Here is a 22,739-nt window from a genome sequence, read left to right on the forward strand (position 1 = left end):
CACATTTTCCTCTTCTCCTCCTGTTACTGTACTTTGGCATTATACAATCAGAATTTGCCATGTATCCAGGCATCACTCCATCTTTAACACTGACTGTACTGTTAACTTCTGCTGCAGTGTGGACATCTACACTCACAGGATGTCCCAAACATGCCAAATTTAAACCAGGTTAGGACTGTGCTACTTTTAACATATAGTTCTTCACAGAAGTATAAGACACAATAATTTGGTTGTTTTCGCATTGCTTTTCTGTGTCTTTCTATTCCCAGAAACCTCTGCTCTGGAGTCTTTGGAGTGTCGTAATGACTACAGCACTCATATTCACTGCAGCTGGATGGGCGACACCCATATTCCACTGTATCTGTTTCATATGGACCCAGATGACCATAGGTAAGTCTCAAACAACAGACTGCTATGTTCATTTTCATCACTAGGAATTAATATAGCAGAGCAGAACGATGTAGTGATAATATAGTAATAAGAGTGACATATGCATTATGCATAAAATATGCATTCCTGTTAACTGATTACAATTACAAATACAACTTGCTTTTGGCGCCACTCTGTGGTAATTTCTCTCTGAAACTGGAGCACAATTTCTTCAACATCACTTCCAGATTTGGCCACTGGGGGCAGTGATTCGAATTTCAGACAGACCGATTTCAGCTGCAGAACTTTTGACCTACTATCGCTGAGTTCACTGTGCGAGCAGTCGGCAAGTAGACATATGATTTAGACACAAATTTATAATGAAAGATGTGCTGAATTTAATTCTGAAAATGATTTATGATTAAGGTAACATGATACAATAAATAATCATACTAATACCTAAATTACAACTTTTAACTACATGTTAGATTTAATAATTATTAAATAACTGTAATTGAATTAATGTTCTGATGAACATTTAGGAAGGATAAACGCACTCACATGGGTCCTATATAAAAAAATGTGAAGTGGCAAACCCTACTCTGATCTTGATCTAAATGAATTACACGTAGTTGTAATTAATTTTCATGCCTTTATAACTTTGCCATCACATCTGCAGTTTATTTAAGAACTTCGTTGGATAATCACATTTCACCATCAGTGAATCCAGCAAGATTAAGTTAGATCAAAATATATTGGGTTTGCCACTAGTCACATCACACATCAGTAGTTCTTGATTAGTGCATGACTTCATTCTCAATTATTTCATTCTGAAGTATTAGTTCATAGAAGTATTCGTACATGATTTTATGTACCCTTTTTGTAAAGTGTTAACAATTAATGCATATGGACCGGAGTCATTTGACGCTGTGTGAGTGGAAGCAGCCTAGTGGCGAGCTCCGCTACACTTTGCTACAAATATCCTTTCAGTCAGTATTACTCAGTGAGAACTGATTTAGTTTTGATTGTTAAACTGCGCTGGGAGTGTAGGATCCTCTTGCTGGATAAATCAGCGGTATGGACTACACATTATGCATTTTGCAGATGGGGTCTGAGAGGGCTTGTTATTCGGTTGGTTGCCCACTGTCTCTCTCTCTCTCTCTCTCTTGATCTACTCATTTTTATTATTTATTTTTCTTTTCCTTTATTGACTTATTGTTGAGTTTATTTGTTCATTTTGTGGGTTCGTTGTTGTTATTTACTGGGGCCTGTTTCATTGTAAACTTTGATGTGCAGTTCAATTATATGGTTTATGTAAAAGAAAAATACTGGACTGAAGTAATCTTGTAGCAATGGTGTCACAGAAAATCTTGTGAGCGTGCATGGACATGGATAATTTAGGAAGAGTCATTATTGTTTTAGCTGAAATACAGGGGCAAAATCTTATTTTGGCTAATATTTTTGCACCCAGCGCTGATAATCAGATCTTTTTTTATAGATCTTGAAGGACAGTTACAAGCAGCTGGTGTCCTTCATCATATGGTTTTGGGTGGAGACTTCAATCTGTTAATGGATCTGGTCCTTGATCATAGTGATGCAAAAGTGTGTAGAGCCTTTAGAGCAATGTTGACACTTTAGAGGATGTGTAAAAATATTGGTCTTAAAGACATTTGGAGACTTTTGAATCCATCTGGGAGGGATTATACCTTCTTTTCATCTCACAAGATTTACTCTATAATAGATTTTTTTATATATATATCTAAGTCACTTATTCCATTTACCACTGATTGCTCAATTATGAATATTTTAGTTTCAGATCATGATTTGGTGTGTTTAGAGATGCTGCCGCATATAGAGAAAAGAAAATCATATTGATGGTGCTTTAATGTATCCCTTCTACATGACCCAGCATTTCAACAAATGTAAAAGACAGAAGTTAATGTTTATGTATAAACCAACTGGTCCTCAGTGTCCTCTGTGGGTGTGGCATGGGAGGCACTTAAGGCAGTTCTTGGGGGCGGATCATACAATATGCCTCGCTCATTAAAAAGATCAAAGCACAGGAATTTATGGAATTGGAAAAGAGTATTAAAAGTGCTGAAACAGAGCTGAAGCGCCGAATGTCATCCAATGATCTTAGAGAGTTGACTCAGCTAAAATATAGGTACATTACTATTTTGTCACAGAAAGTAGAGTTTTGGTTATTCAGGGCAAGACAGACATACTTTAAGTCGGGGGACAAAGCAGAGAAATCTCTTGCCAGATACATAAAACAGAGAGAGTTTTTTTCCACCATTCCTTTGGTGAAGTCTACTGGAAGCAATATATTTACAGAATCCTGTTTTGATTTTTATAGTTCCATGTTTTCGTCTACTTATAAGGGTATTGGCAGCTTCGTAGATCCTTTGGAAATTCCTAAATTGATGAATTATCAAAAATACTTTCTTGAATCAGATATTAATTTGGAGGTGCTTGTTGAGGTAATTAAAGCCTTGCCAACAGGTAAGCCACCAGGCCCAGATGGATTTGCTACAGAATTTTTTAGATCTTGTCACAGAACCGGCTTCACTTATGTTAGAAATGTACACAGAGTCATTAAAGAAAGGCGAGCTACCGCCAACCATGCTGCAAGCCCTGATCAGTCTCATTCCTAAAAAAGATAAAGACCCATATGAATGTAAAAGTTATCGTCCAATTTCCCTGATCCAGTAAGATATACAAATATTGTCTAAAATTCTGGCTAATCGATTTAACAGACTAATTACATCTCTTATACATATAGATCAAGTGGGGTTTCTTCGGGGTCGTAGATCTTCTGATAATATTAGACATTTTATAAATATTATGTGGTCAGTAGCAAATGATCAGACCCCGATCGCTGCCATCTCAACTTGACGCCGAGATGGCGTTTGATATGGAGGAATCTTTTTAAGATTTTGGAAATTTACGGGTTTGGAATTAAGTTACTCTATAAACAACCGTCAGCGGCATTGCAAACTAGTGGATTAATTTCGGATTATTTTTGTCTTGTTAGGGGAACCCGGCAAGGCTGTCCTCTCTCGCCTTTGCTGTTTTGTCTTGCCCAAATTCAATTATCTACTGCAGTCTCTCCTTCTAGAAGTTCCTCTTTCTTATTTTAAACAATTTGATAGAATATCTAAGTGTTTTATTTGGAATGGTAAACGACCTTGGTTACATTTCAGTAAGTTACATAGACCAATTGACAAAGGAGGTTTTTTTTTTATTATTATGCTTTTAATCTGAGACACCTGGCCCATTGCTCTCTACCACCAGAGAGAGCCCCTCCATGGTATAACATTGAACAAGCGGTCCGTTCCCCAATCTCAAGTCTTTCTATTAAATTGCCTTGAGAAGTAAAAATGCATCCTATTATTTCACACTTACATTCAGTATGGATAAAGGTTTCCCATAAATTCAACTTTGATACTTACCTAAATGTCTCCTCAAGTATATGGCTGAACCCCAAATTGTGTATTAACAAGTCCCCCATTTGCTGGAAAGAATGGATTGAGAGAGGTGTTGCTACACTTGGTGACTTTTATGAAAATGGAGCTTTGAGATCATTTGAAAATATAACGCAGCAATTTGGGATTTCTAGGTCTCAATTTGTCAGGTATTTACAGTTGTGCCATCTACTTTGTATTATTTGTGGTGGTAGCACACTGCCCCCTAAAGCTGCAGACACTCTCTGTATGGTGCTCACAACCTTTGGAAAGGAGCATGAAGCATCAGTGTATTACTCCTCGTTGATTCAGAGTCTTGGTGATGGAGCCTTAACAGCTCTTAAGAATTTATGGGAAAGAGATTTGAACTACAGTAGGATGAGGAGTGGGAAATAATTCAAACATTTTTTTTAAACTATGTCTAGGGATGCAAGGATACACCTTATTCAGTTTAAGATTTTGCATTGTTTCTACTGGACTCCCTCTAGATTGTTTAGGCTTGGTTTAAAAGGCACACCGATCTGCTGGTGAAGCCAGTTGGAAGATGGAGACATAGCCCATGCTCTGTGGTTCTGCATTAAGATTCAAGAATTCTGGGCAAGAGTCCAGATTTGTATCTGTGAGGTTCTGAATACTCAAATTTAATTCTGCCCTAGTCTATGTATATTGGGTGATGGGGCAGTTATTAAAGTAGGTGACAAATATACAAAAAGCTGGGTCCAAACTAGTGTAATGATTGGCAGACAGATAATTCAAAAGGCACTCCTTCATTTCAGGAATGGTTCACTGACTTGCGCAGGGTGGCAGCATTTGAATAGATTTCATATAAACAGTTTGGCAAATTAGATGTGTATGGTAAGAAATGGGACAGATATTTGTCCTTTCTGGAAGTCTCTCAGTGAGGACCATGTGGAGAGAGACATGATTATGGTCAAAATTGTAAATTGTATCTATTGTGGATTTTTTCTTTTCTCCTTTTCTCTCTCTGTTTGGTGATTGTTATATTTGTATTTTCTCAAAAAAAAAAAAAAAAAAAAAATTTTTTTTATATTGTATTAGTGTAACTCAGGCTTGACAATGATGATGTTTGTTGAGGGTTGGGATGGGGTTGGGGGTGGGGAGGGGGAGGGGGACAGGGAATTAATGGGGATTAAAAGGGGATAACTGTTGATTCTGTTCATTTATGTTGTGCTTTATTTTGTATTTGTATGTTGGAAATCAATAAAAAAGTGTTTATCATAAAAAAACAAAAACAATTAATGCATATGGTTGCTTGGTTTTCTGATTTGTATTTTGTTCCAGGGTGTCTCCCTGTATTCAGACTCCAAACCCTTCCAAGAATCCCGCAGGGCAGAAAAGAGTTTCTTGTCATTATAACACCTCTCTCTTTGCCATTGGCTTTGATGATGTATTCTTCTTCAACACACCACACTCTCCTGGTCTGTCCAAAACTTTCAGACTCACAAAATATGGTAAAAGTACATTTATATTAGACTTACCTAAACCTTGGCCATTAGCATTTTCTTTGATCATAGATTTTTATGAATACAGAAACTTTATAATTTATTCATTTGTTGGTTGACTTGCCTGTAGATGATGCAGAATCACACTGGATTTTTACTCAGCTGGACGATACACCACCTCTCTCACATTCAACCCCTGGTCATTTGATGACACTTCTGACCACTGATCCTCTCAGACGCCATGACCAACATCGCCCAGTGAGTGTCAAAATGACAACACTCTCAGACAAAGGTCACTCTGAACTGATGTAAGAATTTCTCTGAAACAGATTTCTGGCGTCTTTAAAAATAAGACATCTCTTGCCCCATGACTTTCAGAACTTCCCCTTTAAAAATAAAAAAAAAAAAACAGTGATTTGAAACTTGAAAACAGTGCTATTACAATAGCACTTTGTTGGCTTTTTTTTTTTTTTGTAGGTTTAAACCTTAAGGTTTTAAGTATGTAATACAAGTGTTGTGAAAATGTATTTGCCCCCATCCTGATTTCTTCTGTTTTTGTGTATATCTCATACTAAATTGTTTCAAAAATTCAAACAAAATCTTACATAAAACAAAGGCAATCTGAGCAACAAAAAAAAAAAAAAAAAAAAAAATTTATATGATAATGTTATTTATTGAAGCAAAAATGTTATCCAATACCAACTGGGCCTGTGTGAAAAAGTATTTGCCTCCTTAAACTGCATTCATAATGGGGTTCAGCTGGAATAGACACACCCAAACCTGATTATTGCCAGCCCTGTTTAATCAAATCAACACCTAAATAGAACTTTTTCAGCAGCATGAAGTTGGCTAAAATGTCTCACCCAGTAGAACACTATGCCAAGGTTGAAAGAAATTCCAGAAATGATGAGGAAAAAGGTAAAATACATCAGTCTGAGAAGGGTTACAAAGCTCTGGGACTCCAAAGAACCAGAGTGAGAGCCATTATCTCCAAATGGAGAAAATTTGGCACAGTAGTGAACCTTCCTCGAAGTGGCCAACCTACCAAAATTCCTCCAAGAGCACAGCGACAACTCATCCAGGAAGTCACAAAAAAGCCAAGGACAACATCCAAGGAACTGCAAGCCTCTCTTGCATCAATAAAAGTCACTGTTCATGACTTCACCATCAGAAAGACACTGACCAAAAATTCCATCCATGGAAGAGTGGCAAGGCGAAAACTACTGTTAACCCAGAAAAACATTAAGGCTCATCTGAATTTTGCCAAATCAAAACTTTTTTGTCCAACTTTTTGGTAGAATGTTCTGTGGACTAATGAGTCGAAAGTGGAACTCAGGTCCCATTACATCTGGCATAAATTAAACACAGAATTCCACAAAAATAACATCATACCTACGGTCAAGCATGGTGGTGGTTGTGTGATGGAGTGGGGATGCTTTGCTGCTTCAGGGCCAGGGCGACTTCCAATAATTGAGGGAAACATGAATTCTGCTCTCTACCAGAAAATCCTAAAGGAGAGCGTCCGGTCATCAGTCCGTGAATTAAAGTTCAAGGGCAACTGGATTATGCTGCAAGACAATGATCCAAAGCATAGGAGTAAGTCCACCTCTGAATGGCTCAAAAGAAGCTAAATTAAAGTTTTGGAGTGACCTAGTCAAAGTCCTGACTTGACCCAGATTGAGATGCTGTGGCAGGACCTTAAATGGGCAGTTCATGCTCGAAAACCCTCCAATGTGGCTGAACTAAAGCAGTTTTTCACATGGGTGATATAGGTGTTGGATAACTTTTTTGCTTCAATAAAAAATATATATATATTTGAAAACTGTATTTTGTGTTTACTCAGGTTGCCTTTGTTTTATTTTATATCTCGTTAGAAGATCTAAAACAATTTAGTATGAAAAATAGAAGAAATCATGAAGGGGCAAATACTTCTTCACAGCACTGTATTTTCTCGCTGTTGAAATACGTTCCCTTAAGGCATTTTTCCACACAATTGTGGAACTAGTACCTGAACTTAAATCAGTTCCTTGTGGAATTATACAAGTTCCGACATCAGTTTTCCACCAGGGACACAGAAAGCAAGAACTTTATTTAAATAAGCTTTGACATAAGTATGTTATGCTGTGTCAACAGTGACTCCTGAACTTAATGCGACAACAGGCTCAATGGTGGTGTTGCCTGTCTGATGGCAGATTATGCATTTTTCTTGACCAGTGAGAAATGTTCGCTGTTCTGAGTCCACCTAAATAGTTCCACCATGGAACTAGTTCATGTGGCATAAAAGCAACATAAACTTGAAATAGTTCTAGGAACTATGAAAAGTTCCTGCATTGGAAAAGGACCTATTGGCTCAGCCAATAGCATGAGTATGGGGGTGGGGCTGTTTTTTTTTTCTTTTTTTGACAAATGGAAGACAGAGGATTTTTTCAGGGAAACCCTTTTAAAAATGGCATCATATTTGCAATGGAGCACAACAGTTGGGTTCCGGAAGTGAAAATCCCATTTATTTTCTCTATAGGCGAATTGATTTTTAATGATTATTTATAACATTTAAAGACAGACCTACCTTGAGATCTGAGGTTGTAAATTAACGGTTTATGCTTCTGTTGTAGCTATCAGTCCATATTATTTCAACTTATTTAATTTTTAAAAATGATGTTTAATAGCGGAATTCCTGCTGAAGAACCACATGATCCTGTAGGAAAAGATCCACCAATCAGAGAATCACGGCAAACAAAGCGTGCCAAAAGAGCTCTGCAGAGACCGCCCACTCCCATAATGCAATGTGAATGACACTATCAAGTCTGTCTCCCTACACTCTCAAACTACATATAGATTTGTATATATGAATATTTTACAATAAAATTTAAATATATTGTTTCTATAGTTATATTCAACAACTTTAAATAAATAGTTTTATATATTTCCATAATTTTTAATTCGATTACATAGTTAGATTACAACGTCTTAGAACTGTTTTATGAAAGATTTGATTAAATCCCTATGGAAAAAATGAATGGGAAAAATACTTTTGGAACAAAGATGGCTGAAAAAGTGGATGGGCACTGTCGCGCTCAGTTCATTTTGGTTGTGTTGGTGGCACAGAAATTTCACACTTCACCTTTAACAAAAAATCGTTTAGTTGTAGTTATTGCACACAACAGAAAAATAATGTGTTTTTATGGAGCAAACCAACTGATGTTACATACCACCTCGATGTGGAGCTCTCTAGTTCTTTTGCTGTTTTTGTTTGTTTGTCCTGTGTTTAATCATTTATTTGAGATCAGTTTTACAAGTGACGAGCTGCTGAATATTCGGCAGCACACGCCAGACAATCTTTTATCGTTTTTTGATTATTCAGACGTTTTGCTAGATATTTTAGTTGGGGGAGCAACGGTGCTGTACAAGCACGTTAAAAGACGCAAGCATGGGAATAGAGCCAGCGCGCTGGTCAAGCTCTGACAGCGTGGCTTTCGAACCGCGCTGCCAAGCATCCATCTAGAGGATCTCCACTCTCTTCCTAACAAAATGGACAAATTACTTCTCACCCGCAAAAATAAGAACTTTGCAAATTCTGCTGCATTGTTCTTCAAGGAAACCTGGCTAAGTGAAACCATTACAGACAGCACATTACATCTACAGGGCTTCCAGCTGTTCAGAGCGGATCGAACCACGGAGTTAACGGGGAAAACGAGAGGTGGTGGAACGTGCTTTTACATTAACGATTAGTCTGCATACAGAAGGGATGTTGAACAGCTGGCACATCTGGTGCAGTCAAATAACTGTTTTAACCTTTGCACTTCTATAACTGTCTGGTTTGGTTCAGCTACCAAGTCAGACATAAGAAGACAGAAGACTGCTGAAAGGATTATTGGCACTCCCCTACCCACCCTGCTAGAACTGTACACATCCAGAGTGACGAAAAGGGTTGGTAAAATCACTCTTGACCCCATTCACCCAGCACACTTCCTTTTCGAACTGTTGCCCTCTGGCTGGCACTACGGAGCACTGAACAGCAACAGAACAGCCAGGCACAGGAACAGTCCCTTAGGCTTTCCACCTCATGAACATTTAAAACTACCCCCAAATACTTTCCTTTTGTCAATACAACCATGTGCAATATTCAATCCATCCGTTCGTACTTATATCCATATTTCATTTATATTCTTTAACATTTCCTACCTCTTCTTCAATTAATTACATCACCTGCACATAACTGTATATCTGTATATAAAATATTTGAACAACATTATTGCTCTAATGTATATTTCTCTTTTTTCATCTGTTATGTCTTATGTTTTTTATTTTTTTGTCATTATATGTGTATATATATGTTTAAATGTATATGTTTGTATGTATGTATATACGGTTGCATTTGCACTGGAAGATTCTGTCAGCATGACATATTGCTTGTGTGTGTAAGCATATTTGGCAATAAAGCCCATTCTGATATTTGATTTTGAACTGTTATGTTGTGCTTTAGGAGGTGGTGATAAATCAAGAAACATTAAAGGGGAAAAGAGAGGTTAAAATTCACACTAACCCAGTACAGAAGTTGGAAATGGAAGGGAGCGCAAATAAAATGGAGGAAACCGAGGTGTTGTTCAATGGGCCAGCACTGACTTCTGACTGTGAGTATAAGAAGAAACCCAGTGGAGCTTAGTGATTTTTAGGCCAGTGGTGCCCCCTGGTGTCCTGGAGTATTATTGGCTGTTAATTAATATTCACCCACTGTGTTTAGACTCTTTACCTGGTCCATCTAACCTACACTGTGTGCTCAATGGTGGGTGGAATGTGAGCTGTAGCTGGGAGATGACACATGACCTGGCGCAGTACATCTGTTACACCTTGACCTACCGAACACACTCCTCTGCACTGTGAGTAAGTGTGTGTGTGTCAAGTGTTTTTTGGGGGTGCGAAGGGTTTCTTGATCAATACCTGTTTTTCAGGTCTGAGTGGTTCTGTGTTGAGAAGGTGGAGGTCATAAATGTGGGTGATTTGTTGAGAATGGTTGGTGTCTTGACTGTTTTTGAGCCTGGTCTGCTGCAGGTGCAACTCACGCCAACGCCAGTCTCCAGAGTCATCCGCGCTTACGAAAACAGTTAGTGCCTCTATTAAAAAACTCTATTCAGTTTTCCTTTCTGAGGTTGTATGCAATATAAAATATGGGATATTATTTGAAGTTTTATTTATCCAATGAGCACACATCTGTCACTGTTACTATTATAAGCGTCATGTTGTACAAACATCTGATAAACATCTTAAAAGAAGCTATTTCAAATACATTCAAAAATAATAGACATTTCAAAAACAACTGCTGAATGTCATTCTATATTTTGAGAAGTAACGTTGGCAGATGCACAAATGCTACTGTACAAAAGTTGTGTTCTAGATGAAAATCTTGAAACTAAGGAATTCACATAAGTTCAAATAGCGAGGAATTTAACATTTACGGTTTTGATTCTGATTCCTCTTAACGATTACGGTTCATTAATGATTATTTTAGTTCTTCTGAAATATTTGGAAATAATAATTGCAATTTTTATTGGATTTACTGTCCTCGGCGGTCTGTTACTAAATGATGAGATCATTAAAATTGTAAAAGATACTTGCAAATGGTGTGTTTACCCAAACTTTTTAATTACTGTAAGATATTTTATTCATTCATTCATTTTTATAAAAAACTCATAATATGTATCTTTAACTACACATTATCTTGTGTAGTAGTGGGAAACTGTCAGAGTCTGCATCAGTGAAAAAATGCTTGTTTAAGAACCTTTAAACGAACCAAAAGTAATGAAAATCATTTGCTTCCGGTATTTAAAAATAAAATAGAACCAGTACTAGATAAGAACTGGTTCTCGGACCCCAACCCTAATTCTAAATCATAAATATAGCAAATATATCTGCTGTATGTCTTTCTAAACTCCGTCAGGGAACACTGAATATGAAAACACAGACCAGCACATGTTTCTGAGAAAGAGCGAAAGAGTGCATCATTTGGAAAGCATTGTGTTCTATTGTAAGCCAATTATGTTTGTAAAATTTGAGAGCAAATGTTTTAGCAAAGTACTGCAGATGTGCTATATGCTACCACATATTAGCAGAGGTTAATTACTAACATAAACGTCTAATGAAAAGACGTCTTGATGATGTATATGTGCTGTCAGGAGTCCTTGGTCACTGTGCACTACATCAACTAATAGAAATCCTAAAAATTACGAATAAAGTTCATCCAAAGCTTTGCTATGCAGTTCATGCTGTAAGTTAAACACATGTCTACATTTTTTAAACTTCTAGCTGTTAACGGAGCTATTTAGGTTCAGCATTATTGATCTGGTCTCTATTTGTGTTCTTTGTGGTCTAGTCCAACCTACATGTCCAATGGGTCTGAGTGTTGAACTGAGAGAGGACTGGATCCTGAAATGGACTCTACCGAAGTATCGTACTGTACCCCTCACTGCTGAACTCAAGTACTGGAGCATACTTACACCTGTGAGGGTTTTTTTGTTTTGAGTTTTTTGCAATTTTCATACTTTTAATTCTATAAAGGGTGGACCAACACAAAATGGTACCAACACAAAGAGACACAAAATCACCTTCCCAAACCTGCAATTTCACTGTTTGAGAGAGGGAGGATCTTCCCAAACTCTCCTTTCAAGACCCTTACTACCATCTCGAACCTGATCACTTGACTCAATCTGGTTAATGCACTCTTAAATCTTAAAAATATTCTTAAACAATTCTTTCATTTTCATCTCTGTTCTAGCCAATACTTTGCTTAGCAATTTTTTAACTTTTTATTGCAGCACTTAGCATGAATCGCTTATATTGTGTTATTGTTGGTAAGTGGCAATGGGTAAATTTGTCTGCTACATGAATAAATATAAATGTTAACTTCCTCTCTCTCTCTCTCTCTCTCTCTCTCTTTAGGAGGATGTAAAGACCATCTTTCTCTCTGATGCAATAATGGTATATGCTATATCAGAGCGTACTCTCAGGGGTTCTACTGAGTACTGGGCTCAGGTTCGCTGTAATGTGAGCACACATAGACGTTCAGGACGGCGTTATGCTGGATATCCCTCAGAATGGACCAACCTTGTACACTGGACCACACGGCCTGGTTAGAGTCAACCCTCATATCTTTCAGTAACATCCTGAAGCTCAAAATTCTTCAGCGGATGAAAACATTATTCTGAACGTCACACAGCACTCGAAACCATTTGTTTCGACAATTGTTTTTGAAACTAGAAACCATTGTTTTATGTGAACATAAAAGCACACCACCGTCGTTCACTGTTCATTGACTACGCCCCAACTACGACTTCAGGGTTTGCTCAAAATTCTTCTGTGGACAACAAAATGTTTCAGAATGACATACAGCACTCAAAACAATTTATTTTGACCATTGTTTTATATGAATGTAAAAGAACACCACCACCATTTGGTGTCCATCAATGACACAAATCTTCAGGATGACAAATAGCACTCAAAACCATTAGTTTCAAAACACAAAACTATTCAAAACTATTCAAAACCATTGTTTTCTATGAATGTAAGCACATTTCTGCCATTCCGCGTCCATTAACGCTTCGACTGGGGTTGCTTAAAATTCTTCTGCAGACAACAGAATTCTTCCGGACAACATGCAGCTCTCGAAACCATTTGTTTTGATGATTGCTTTCGAAACCTGTAATCATTCAAAACCATTGTTTTCCATTAATCTCAAAGCACATCACCGGCATTCTGCATCCATTGACGGCACCCAGCTATGACTTCGGCATTGTTTAAAATTCTTCTGCGCCACTGAATGACATTCACAGATTTTTCTATTAAATCTGAAAGTACAATCAAGAAAAACAATAAAGCTGCCTTAAAAAAGAAAGACTTGTACAATAGAGCGCAACAGTGGCAATCCATTTTTTCAGCCATATTCTTTCTGGAAGTATTTTTCCAAAAATAAAATTGAATAGGGTTTTTATAAAAGTATTCATGAAAGAGTTGTAAGCCATAAACGAAACCAACCAGCTCCAATGTGAATCACAAGATTACAAACTTTTATTTGAACCACGGCATGAAATACAATCCCATGAAGCATTGCGAATGATGTAAAAAAAAAATTAAAACAATAGACAAATATAAAACTATACTGTATATTTTAGGTTTACCATAAAATATATGGATATATCAAGATTTATAAGTAGCTTTGGAGAGTGTAGGGAGACGGACTTGATTGCGTCATTCACAGTGCGTCATGGGAGTGGGCGGTAACTGCAGAGCTCTTTTGGTGTCCTTTGTTTGCCACAATTCTCTGATTGGTTGATCGTGTTCCTTCAGGAGCATGGGTAGTGTAGTAATTCACCAGAAATTGCACTCTTTAACACAATTTTTTTAAAAATAAGTTGAATTAATGAGGACTGATGGCTTCAAAAAAGCATAGCATATACCATAGATGAACAACCTCAGAGCTCACGATAGGTCTGTCTTTAAAGTTTTATGAGTTATCGAGAAAATGAATGAGATAATTACTTCTGAAAGCCACGTTGCGTTCTATATTATCAGATTTACCAACACGCTAAACTTTAGGAGCTGAACTAGAGCTTGTGCGTACTGAATGACAAGTTCTATGGGTGATATCTGTGATTTGTTCTACCTGTGATGTGACACAGCGTGATGCTTCAGTGTGTGGCCCCCTTGATTTTACAGTAAAATACACACGGTGCACCACACCTCTAAATTTGTGTTTGTTCCAGAACCTCTTGCACCCCGTGTGGTTGCATTTTTCCTGTATTTCCTCATTGTGACTCTCGCAGCAGCTGTCTCCATCACAGTTTTCTTCATTTTGGTTACCATTCAGAGGTAATAATAGCATCACGGCACATCTCATTATGTATACATACATTTATTTTGTCTGGCTTTCAGTCTTTTCCTTTTCCAGTCACATTTTCCTCTCTCTTTTCAGAAGACTAAGAGAATGGGATGTGTCTCTTCCCTCTCCTCTTCATAGCAAAGCCTCAGAGGTGCCACTGGTAGGTTTAAATGAGGAATAGTTCACACATAAAATGACATATCTGTAATTAATTACCCACCCTGTCACTACAGTATTTGGATGATGACGTCAAACCTTTTTTTTTTTTTTTTTTTTTTTCATTTATTTTTTTTAAATCTCAACACAAATAAGATTTCATAGCTTTGGTGAATGGGAAGATTATCAGTGAAAACAAGTAAAAATTTGGTCTGTTCTTCAAACAAAGCTATCGTATGGCTTCAGAAGACAAGAAATACAGAAAGTCTTATGGATCGCTTTTATTATTATTTTTGGAGCTTGACACTCATGGTCATTAAGTACTGTCGTAGAATTCTGTTGTGCTCCACAAAAAAAAAAAAAAAAAAAAAAAAAAGCATTCAGGTTTGGAATAACATAGGGTTAAGTAAATAATTGCAGAATTGTCAATTTAGGGTGAGCTATTCCTGTAAACCCTATCATATCACTATGATCTTCCAAACCCAGTTCACAAGTCTGAGCTTAATTGTGTGAATATCTTTTTAACTGATAGTGTCTGCAGAGGGAAAGACTGCCATGCTGTACCGAATTTAAGGATCCAGATATAAGTGATGCTCAAATCGTGGGTGTCCGTCTTCAGTTCCCCTCAATGTAAGTCAACATTAGGTCATTTTTTCTGGAATTCCAGGAAAGAGAGGTTCTTGATTCCTGTATTAAGGGCAAATTATGGATAAAATTTGGAACATGAATGAGGCTGTGTTCACACTAATATGTTTTCATTTGACAACACATTGTTTACACCTCTTATTCACACTGGAACAGACTTCAAAACTTTCAAAAGAGCTCTCTAATACTGCATACTTTGGAAAATGATGATGTTAGGAAACTAAAAACAGAGTTTTTAAATGAAAACGGATTGGTGTAGACGTGGCTGTGGTATTGGGGGCGTGGCCAAGTGACATCTGTGGAGAGCGAGGCTGCGAGAGGAAGAACGGTAAGGATTGACACCTGTGGGGAATTATCTTTAACAGCTGTTTGTGTTTGCACTGAGAGCTGAGAGGGATAAAAAAGAGCAGTCCAGTCCACCGGAGGGGGAGAGAGAGAGAGACACACATGCAGAAGAGTGTTCTGTGTGTTTTGTGTTTTGCTGGAAAGCAGACCTTGTTGTGTTAGATGAGAAAGTGTGTAAAATAAAAGACTTGTGTTGAACATTTACCCTGCCCTCGCTACCTCCTTGAGAAGAAAGTCAGAGGCCTTGTCACTGTGGTGCCGAAACCCAGGATTTGGAGGAAGTTATGCCATCATGGAGTCCTCGCCCTTCACCGAGCTGATCAAGACCTTCGCCAGTATCCACCAATCGCAACATCAAGCTCTGCTTGAGCTGTGCCAGGAACAGGAGCAGTGTTTCCAGGTCATCCAACATCAAGCAGGTGTTACGGAGCTTGATACCCCAGGGGGCTTCCACTGGCACGACCTCAGCCGCACCCCGTCCATGACCCACTTCATACTCGCCAAGTTGGGGCCAGAGGAAAACCCAGAGGCATTCGTGGAGCTGTTTGAGTGTGCGGCGGAAGCAGCGGGATGGCCAGAGTCCAAGTGAGCATTCCTCCCACTGCTGCTGCTGTCAGGAGTAGCGCAACTGGGAGCCCAACAACTACCCGTTGCCAACCTAATGGGGTATCAGGACTTGAAATGTGCCATGTTGCACTGCCTGCACTTCCGCTCGCTGATGCTGGGCGAGCTTGGCCGCCCGTTTGCCTTTGCCCAACAGCTCCGTGACACCTGCCGGCGGTGGCTGCTGGTAGCAGAACATGACGCCGTGGCCATAGTCGACCTGGCAGTGCTGGAGCAGCTGATTAACCAACTACTGAAAGGGATGGTGGAATGGGTCCAGTGCCACCGCCAAGTGTCGCTGGATGAGGCGATCCAGCTGGCAGAGGACCATAAGGCGGCATATTCGGGGGCCAGTGAGCCCTCCTCTTCTCTCTCTCTCTCTCTCTCTCTCCTTCCCCTCATCCTGTTCCTATTCCCCGGAAACGGGGAATTCCTACCCCAAAACAGGTTCCCCTAACCCTCTCCGCTCTCCCCCACAGGCTGGTGAATCCACTGCCGCAGGTGTGGGCATGAAGTCTGGGCCGGTCTGCAGGAGCTGCGGGGAACCTAGGCATTTCTGGGACCGATGTCCCATGATAGAGGTGGAGACAGGTGGAGACACATCCCCGATGCGCCACAGGCCACCCCCGATCGAGCAGGAATGTACCGGATACCGGATACCCGAGTATTAAGGGGGGTACATATCAAGCCTTGGTGCATTAAGGTTGTAATCAAACCTCCATTCACCAAAGCTTGGCTCAATCCGAGGCATTGGATACAAGCTGGTGGGTGAAGGTAAGGCGTGTGCACGGGGATATCCAAAATTACACTGTAGTGATGGTCACAATTCAATTTCGGGGACAAAACACACAGAACACTCTGCTGCATGTGTCTCTCTCTCTCCCCTCCGGCAGACTGGACTGCTCTTTTATATCCCTCTCAGCTCTCACTGCAAACACAAACAGCTGTTAGAGATAATTTCCAACAGGTGTCAATCCTTACTGTTCTTCCTCTCATGGCCTCGCTCTCCACAGTCGCTCGGCCACGCCCCCATCACCACAGTGGCCTAATCCATTTTCGTTTGAAAACGCATTGATTTTGCTATGTTTATGCTTCTCATCCACGTTAATGGTGTTTTCCTCCACCAAAAATGAAGACTTTCAAAAACATACTCAATAACCACATACACTATATTGCCAAAAGTATTCGCTCATCTGCCTTTAGACGCATATGAACTTAAGTGACATCCCATTCTTAATTCATAGGGTTTAATATGACGTCGGCCAACCCTTTGCAGCTATAACAGCTTCAACTCTTCTGGGAAGGCTTTCCACAAGGTTTAGGAGTGTGTTTATGGGAATTTTTGACCATTCTTCCAGAAGCGCTTTTGTGAGGTCAGACACTGATGTTGGACAAGAAGGCCTGGCTCGCAGTCTTCGCTCTAATTCATCCCAAAGGTGCTCTATCGTGTTGAGGTCAGGACTCTGTGCAGGCCAGTCAAGTTCTTCCACACCAAACTCGCTCATCCATGTCTTTATGGACCTTGCTTTGTGCACTGGTGCGCAGTCATGTTGGAACAGGAAGGGGCCATCCCCAAACTGTTTCCACAAAGTTGGGAGCATGGAATTGTCCAAAATCTCTTGGTATGCTGAAGCACTCAGAGTTCCTTTCACTGGAACTAAGGGGCCAAGCCCAGCTCCTGAAAAACAACCCCACACCATAATCCCCCCTCCACCAAACTTCACAGTTGGCACAATGCAGTCAGACAAGTACCGTTCTCCTGGCAACCGCCAAACCCAGACTCGTCCATCAGATTGCCAGATGGAGAAGCATGATTCGTCACTCCAGAGAACGCGTCTCCACTGCTCTAGAGTCCAGTGGCGGCGTGCTTTACACCACTGCATCCGACTCTTTGCATTGCACTTGGTGATGTATGGCTTGGATGCAGCTGCTCGGCCATGGAAACCCATTCCATGAAGCTCTCTACACACTCTTCTTGAGCTAATCTGAAGGCCACATGAACTTTGGAGGTCTGTAGCGATTGACTCTGCAGAAATTTGGCAACCTCTGCGCACTATGCGCCTCAGCATCCGCTGACCCCGCTCTGTCATTTTACGTGGCCTACCACTTCGTGGATGAGTTGCTGTCATTCCCAATCGCTTCCACTTTGTTATAATACCACTGACAGTTGACTGTGGAATATTTAGTAGCGAGGAAATTTCACGACTGGACTTGTTGCACAGGTGGCATCCTATCACAGTACCACGCTGGAATTCACTGAGCTCCTGAGAGTTGTCCATTCTTTCACAAATGTTTGTAGAAGCAGTCTGCATGCCTAGGTGCTTCATTTTATACACCTGTGGCCATGGAAGTGATTGGAACACCTGAATTCAATTATTTGGATGGGTGAGCGAATACTTTTGGCAATATAGTGTATTTTAGAAAATGATGACGTTACAAAACATAGTTTTTAAACAGATTAGTGTGGACATGGCCTAATCCATTTTCACTTGAAAATGCATTGATTTTTGCTATGTTTACACCTCTCATCCACATTAGAGCTGTGTTTTCCTCCACCGCAAACAAAGACTTTCGAAAACACTCTCTAGAATCATATACTTTGTAAAATGATGATGTTAGGAAACTGGAAACAAAAGTAAATTAGTGTGGATGTGGCCTGAATTGTGCAGTGGTGGTCATTTATTAGTTTGTTGTTTGGATAATCACCTGGACAACTTGTTTTAATCAAACCACAACTGTCTCGGAGTTATGGTGATCCCAATAATTTATTTTTCCACATAGTGACTCAGGATATACCTCGACTGCTGATGGTGACAACCACTGTCAACAATCATTAACAGAGGGGAATGCTTTGAATCTGCTTGTTAACAATCCATGCCCTATGTCTGCAAGAACCGCTTTACCTCAGTGTGATATGAGAATGAATGTTCTACATTGTGACAGTACAGTCCAAACTCATCCCGCCAACATCCGTGATGTAGTTCTGCCATGCTCAGGGGGATACCTGGAGAATCCTGCGACTTCTTGCCATCTGAATGTTGAAATGGACGATAGATACATGAATTGCCCTGGACCTGATTTGATTTCACCCAAAAGAAAGACAAATACTCATTCACTCCATACACAGCAAGATTTAAACAATGTTTTCAGGCCACCTTCTCTGCTTTTCAAGGAAGTGCTCCAGGAAGACTCGGAGTGGTACATATAAGTTCAGGGTAGATTATTAAAGATTAGTTTACCCAAAAATGAAATTTCTTTCATTTTTACTCACTCTAATGTCGCTTCAACCCATATGACTTTCGTTGAACAACGTTGAAGTTTGCACAGGTTTTATTTGCCATATAATGTGAATAACGAAGTGAATAGTGACTCTTTATGGTGTGAAGCTAGAAAAAAACACCATAAAACAACAATAAAAGTAATCGACACTCTCATGCACCTCATTGGTTCTAGCAACATGACGTCATGACGTTTGGTCATGAGACCAATGAGGTTTAATGTCATTGATGCGTCACCATATTTGATTTAGGCCAGAGGTAGTTTAGCAGAGACTGAGCACTTGTATTAAAATGAATGGTAGAAATTGGAACACCTAATATGGTGGATGTAAAAAAGGAAGTCCCGCCTTACAGGTAAAAGAGCCAATCGCCTTTTAGATACAGACATCGCCTGTCAATCAGCTTGAGAATGTGCATGCACATTAGCTGAACCAGCCTGTAAAATATACTTTTTTAGCATAATCTAAAAGAAACACAATTTATGATACCAGTTTTGTCAGATTTTACTGCTGATTTGAAATATGTTATCTTGCCCAACTGTTTTGGAGATTTCGATCTTTCCCTATTCAAGTAGATAGAAGCTGTGCATTTATGGCGTTTGTATCCATAGAAAATAGCTGCCATGGAACGTTCCAAAGATGGCCGCAGAGTGGACTGACTTGCCTTGAAAGGGATTTTGTTTAGGCTCTGTATTCATGAGATGATAAAGGATTTAATTGGATTTATTTGTAGTGAATAACGACTTAAATTTTGGTTAGTTCATCATACAAAGTTATCTAATGCCATCAAAAGACTTTGAACATGACATATAAGTCACATGGACTACTTTTATGACACCTTTGGGTGCTTTTTTTAAGCTTTAAAGTGAGTCACTATCAAATGGTATTGTATGTAATTCAGTGATCACAACATTCTTTAAAATATCTCCTTTTGAGGATGAGTAAATAATGACAGAATTTACATTTTTAGGTGAACTATTCTGTTAAAGGAATGTTTCGGGTTCTTCTCATATGGGGTTATTTTTGTATCATATTCACATACAAATGGAAAGAGATTTACAAATAAAAAGTTGGTTCACAAATAAATTGAATCGGATCCACAAATAAATGTAAGTTTCACAAAAATGAAATAAATTCACAAATAAATAAAATGAGATTTGCAAATAAAAAAATTATTTACAAATATATTTTTTAACTCACAAACACAACTCTGCCCAGCATTCATTTGTGAATCACGCGCATTTATTTGTGGATTGCTTCCTGTGCATCAGCGAATCACTACACACAGTCTTCGATTTTGAAACAAATCTAGCATCGAAATGTGCACACAAATCTACAAATAGGTGAACTCCACCCATTGTCTACTCAAGCCAATCAGATAATGGCAACATTACTCGGACCAGTCATAGCACGACCTGTTTTCAACCAATCACGCTTCGTTTTACTATCAGGGCGGGACCAGAGTCACAGCACTCTCATGAGCATGGAATCAAGCATATACATACAGTATGTGTCTAAAGGCAGATGAGCGAATACTTTTGGCAATATAGTGTATAAGCTCCAGGTCGCAAACTTTTAAAGAAACGGATGTCATCAGAGGAATACTGTGTCTTAAGGTTTGTATAATTTTCTCTCAGTTATAAACATGTAGTGTCTTGTAAAATGTCGACAGCTGAAAATTGCCCATTTGTAGATTGTCCTGATCATTAGCATTATAGCTAACCTGGCTGACTGTATGAGTCTGCTATTTTAATTTTAACCAAGTTTCTTGACTGAAATGTGCCATGAAATCCTTTACTCTTAATGTTTCATGGCAGATCCAAAAAGACACACTACTAGACACTTCAAAAGATCAGTAGTACAGAGAGTGCCGTTATAAAACAGGAATCATATTAGATGATCTAAGGAACACAAACCATATATTAAACCATATATTAATACCCTATATTACACAGTGTACAAGATCTGCTATGGCATTTATTTTATTTATTTGTGAATTCACTTTATTTTTGTGAAACTCCTAACATATATTTATAAATCAACATATATTTATAAATCTCATTCTTTTTATTTGTGAATTTGTTTCATTTTTGTGAAACTCCTTACATTTATTTGTGGATTTCATTCAATTTATTTGTGAACCAACTTTTTATTTGTGAATTTCTTTCCATTTGTATGTTAACATGAAACAATTCCATCTCCATATTCTCAGTTTAAAAAAAACAAAACAAATAAAAGTCACATTTACAGTAATGTTTTTACAATGAAAGTAATACAATTACAATGGGTCAAGGCACTGCACCAGAATAAACATTAAAATGCACACCATTTCAAAAGTAAAGCCACAAGATGTAAACCATATACATGTTAACACAGGACTAGTGTGATAAGATTGCTTACTAACTCTGTCTGCAAAGTTATATCCAATTTTCAACTCTTGTCATGACCATGTAAAGCCAATATATACGTGTCGCAATACATGCAAGGGAGCCAGAAAGAGACTGTTTGCACCCACAGGAATTATGTTGGTAGCACAAAACCAGAAATGCATCCACCTTGAACAGTAGTCCCACAACTAAAGGATGATTTAGACAAGTCTACAGGTCAAATAACATTTTTGTACGAAAGAATGAATATAAGTGTATGTCACAGATGCTGTTGATAGAGTTTTGCTTGTAATAAGAATTCCAAGAAACCTTTGTCCTCATCTTTCCAGATTGACCACTAGAGGACAGCACATGATTTTGTTTGACACTTTGTCCCACACTTTGCTGATAGAGAGGGTTACCAAAACCTGATCGACAATAACTTGTCTGACACTTTTCAGTAGAATATTACTGCCTCACTCATTGAAATTTAACAGACATCAAAGGCAAATAAACCTCTTTAATCTTGGATATGGTATCTTGATTAAATAGTTTACTTAGAACCTATGACAAATCACAAATGAGATCTCTTATATCTCTATTATTGAGATGATGTGAATAATTGTAGAAAAAAAATGTGACTTTTACTTTTAAGTTTCCAGCTTTTACTTTTTTTCTCCTGAGAAAAAGAGTCATACATTCATCGCCAACCTCTTCTAGCTCCATTCTGTTATGTAATGCCCATTTTCACAATCCAATCAATTCACCTTTGATACACTGAAGTCCAGACATACTTATTTTTCTTGTTTTATACCCTGTTTCACTCAGAAATATGTCAGATTGCACATTTCATGTTGACTTTAAGTCCACTGAGCTATGAAAAAATCAATATTTGAGCAAAAAAAAAAAAAAAAACATTCTTTGAGAATCTTCTGCCATGTATCCGACATTTAATTTTGACAGAGGCTATTTGCACTAAATGTAAAGAGCAACAAAATGCATCTTCATTGCACTAAGTGCAAACAGTGTATGATGCTATTTGCACCTCAGTAAAAATAGTGGCAGATACTATTTGCACTTCTAATTAAATATTAACATACATTATAAGGGCATCACTACAGCTCACTTAATGTGCTCATTTAGATTCCCACAGACACTCTGCATCAACCCCTACCCCTCAAC

At 38.7% G+C, this 22,739-nt stretch overlaps 1 protein-coding gene across 3 annotated transcripts; it reads left to right on the forward strand.

Annotated features, from left to right (window-relative positions):
- Positions 1–27: 27 nt before the first annotated feature.
- Positions 28–22,086, forward strand: LOC127438942 (cytokine receptor common subunit beta-like). Of its 3 annotated transcripts, none has more exons than XM_051694871.1 (13): positions 28–168; positions 270–390; positions 5,136–5,305; positions 5,427–5,554; positions 9,780–9,927; positions 10,038–10,173; positions 10,246–10,397; positions 11,664–11,791; positions 12,230–12,419; positions 14,050–14,155; positions 14,259–14,325; positions 14,854–14,951; positions 18,696–22,086. In XM_051694871.1, exons 1-13 carry the CDS (start codon positions 60–62, stop codon positions 19,120–19,122), a joined length of 1,980 nt encoding a protein of 659 aa, XP_051550831.1. In that variant the 5' UTR covers positions 28–59; the 3' UTR covers positions 19,123–22,086. The 3 variants fall into 3 exon arrangements, with proteins under 3 accessions (XP_051550831.1, XP_051550834.1, XP_051550833.1); XM_051694874.1 differs by lacking the exon at positions 18,696–22,086 and adding an exon at positions 17,159–17,291; XM_051694873.1 differs by lacking the exon at positions 18,696–22,086 and adding an exon at positions 16,394–17,151.
- Positions 22,087–22,739: the final 653 nt, after the last annotated feature.

The sequence above is a fragment of the Myxocyprinus asiaticus genome, chromosome 50 (genome assembly GCF_019703515.2).
Source record: "Myxocyprinus asiaticus isolate MX2 ecotype Aquarium Trade chromosome 50, UBuf_Myxa_2, whole genome shotgun sequence".
Taxonomy (NCBI): Eukaryota; Metazoa; Chordata; class Actinopteri; order Cypriniformes; family Catostomidae; genus Myxocyprinus; species Myxocyprinus asiaticus.

Excerpts from the sequence above, each read along its gene's own strand:
- LOC127438942 (XM_051694871.1), top strand. The coding sequence starts at position 60 with ATGTATCCAGGCATCACTCCATCTTTAACACTGACTGTACTGTTAACT. Across the intron at positions 5,306-5,426 it reads TTTCAGACTCACAAAATATG|ATGATGCAGAATCACACTGG; the intron begins GTAAAAGTACAT and ends ACTTGCCTGTAG. Across the intron at positions 12,420-14,049 it reads ACACTGGACCACACGGCCTG|AACCTCTTGCACCCCGTGTG; the intron begins GTTAGAGTCAAC and ends TGTTTGTTCCAG.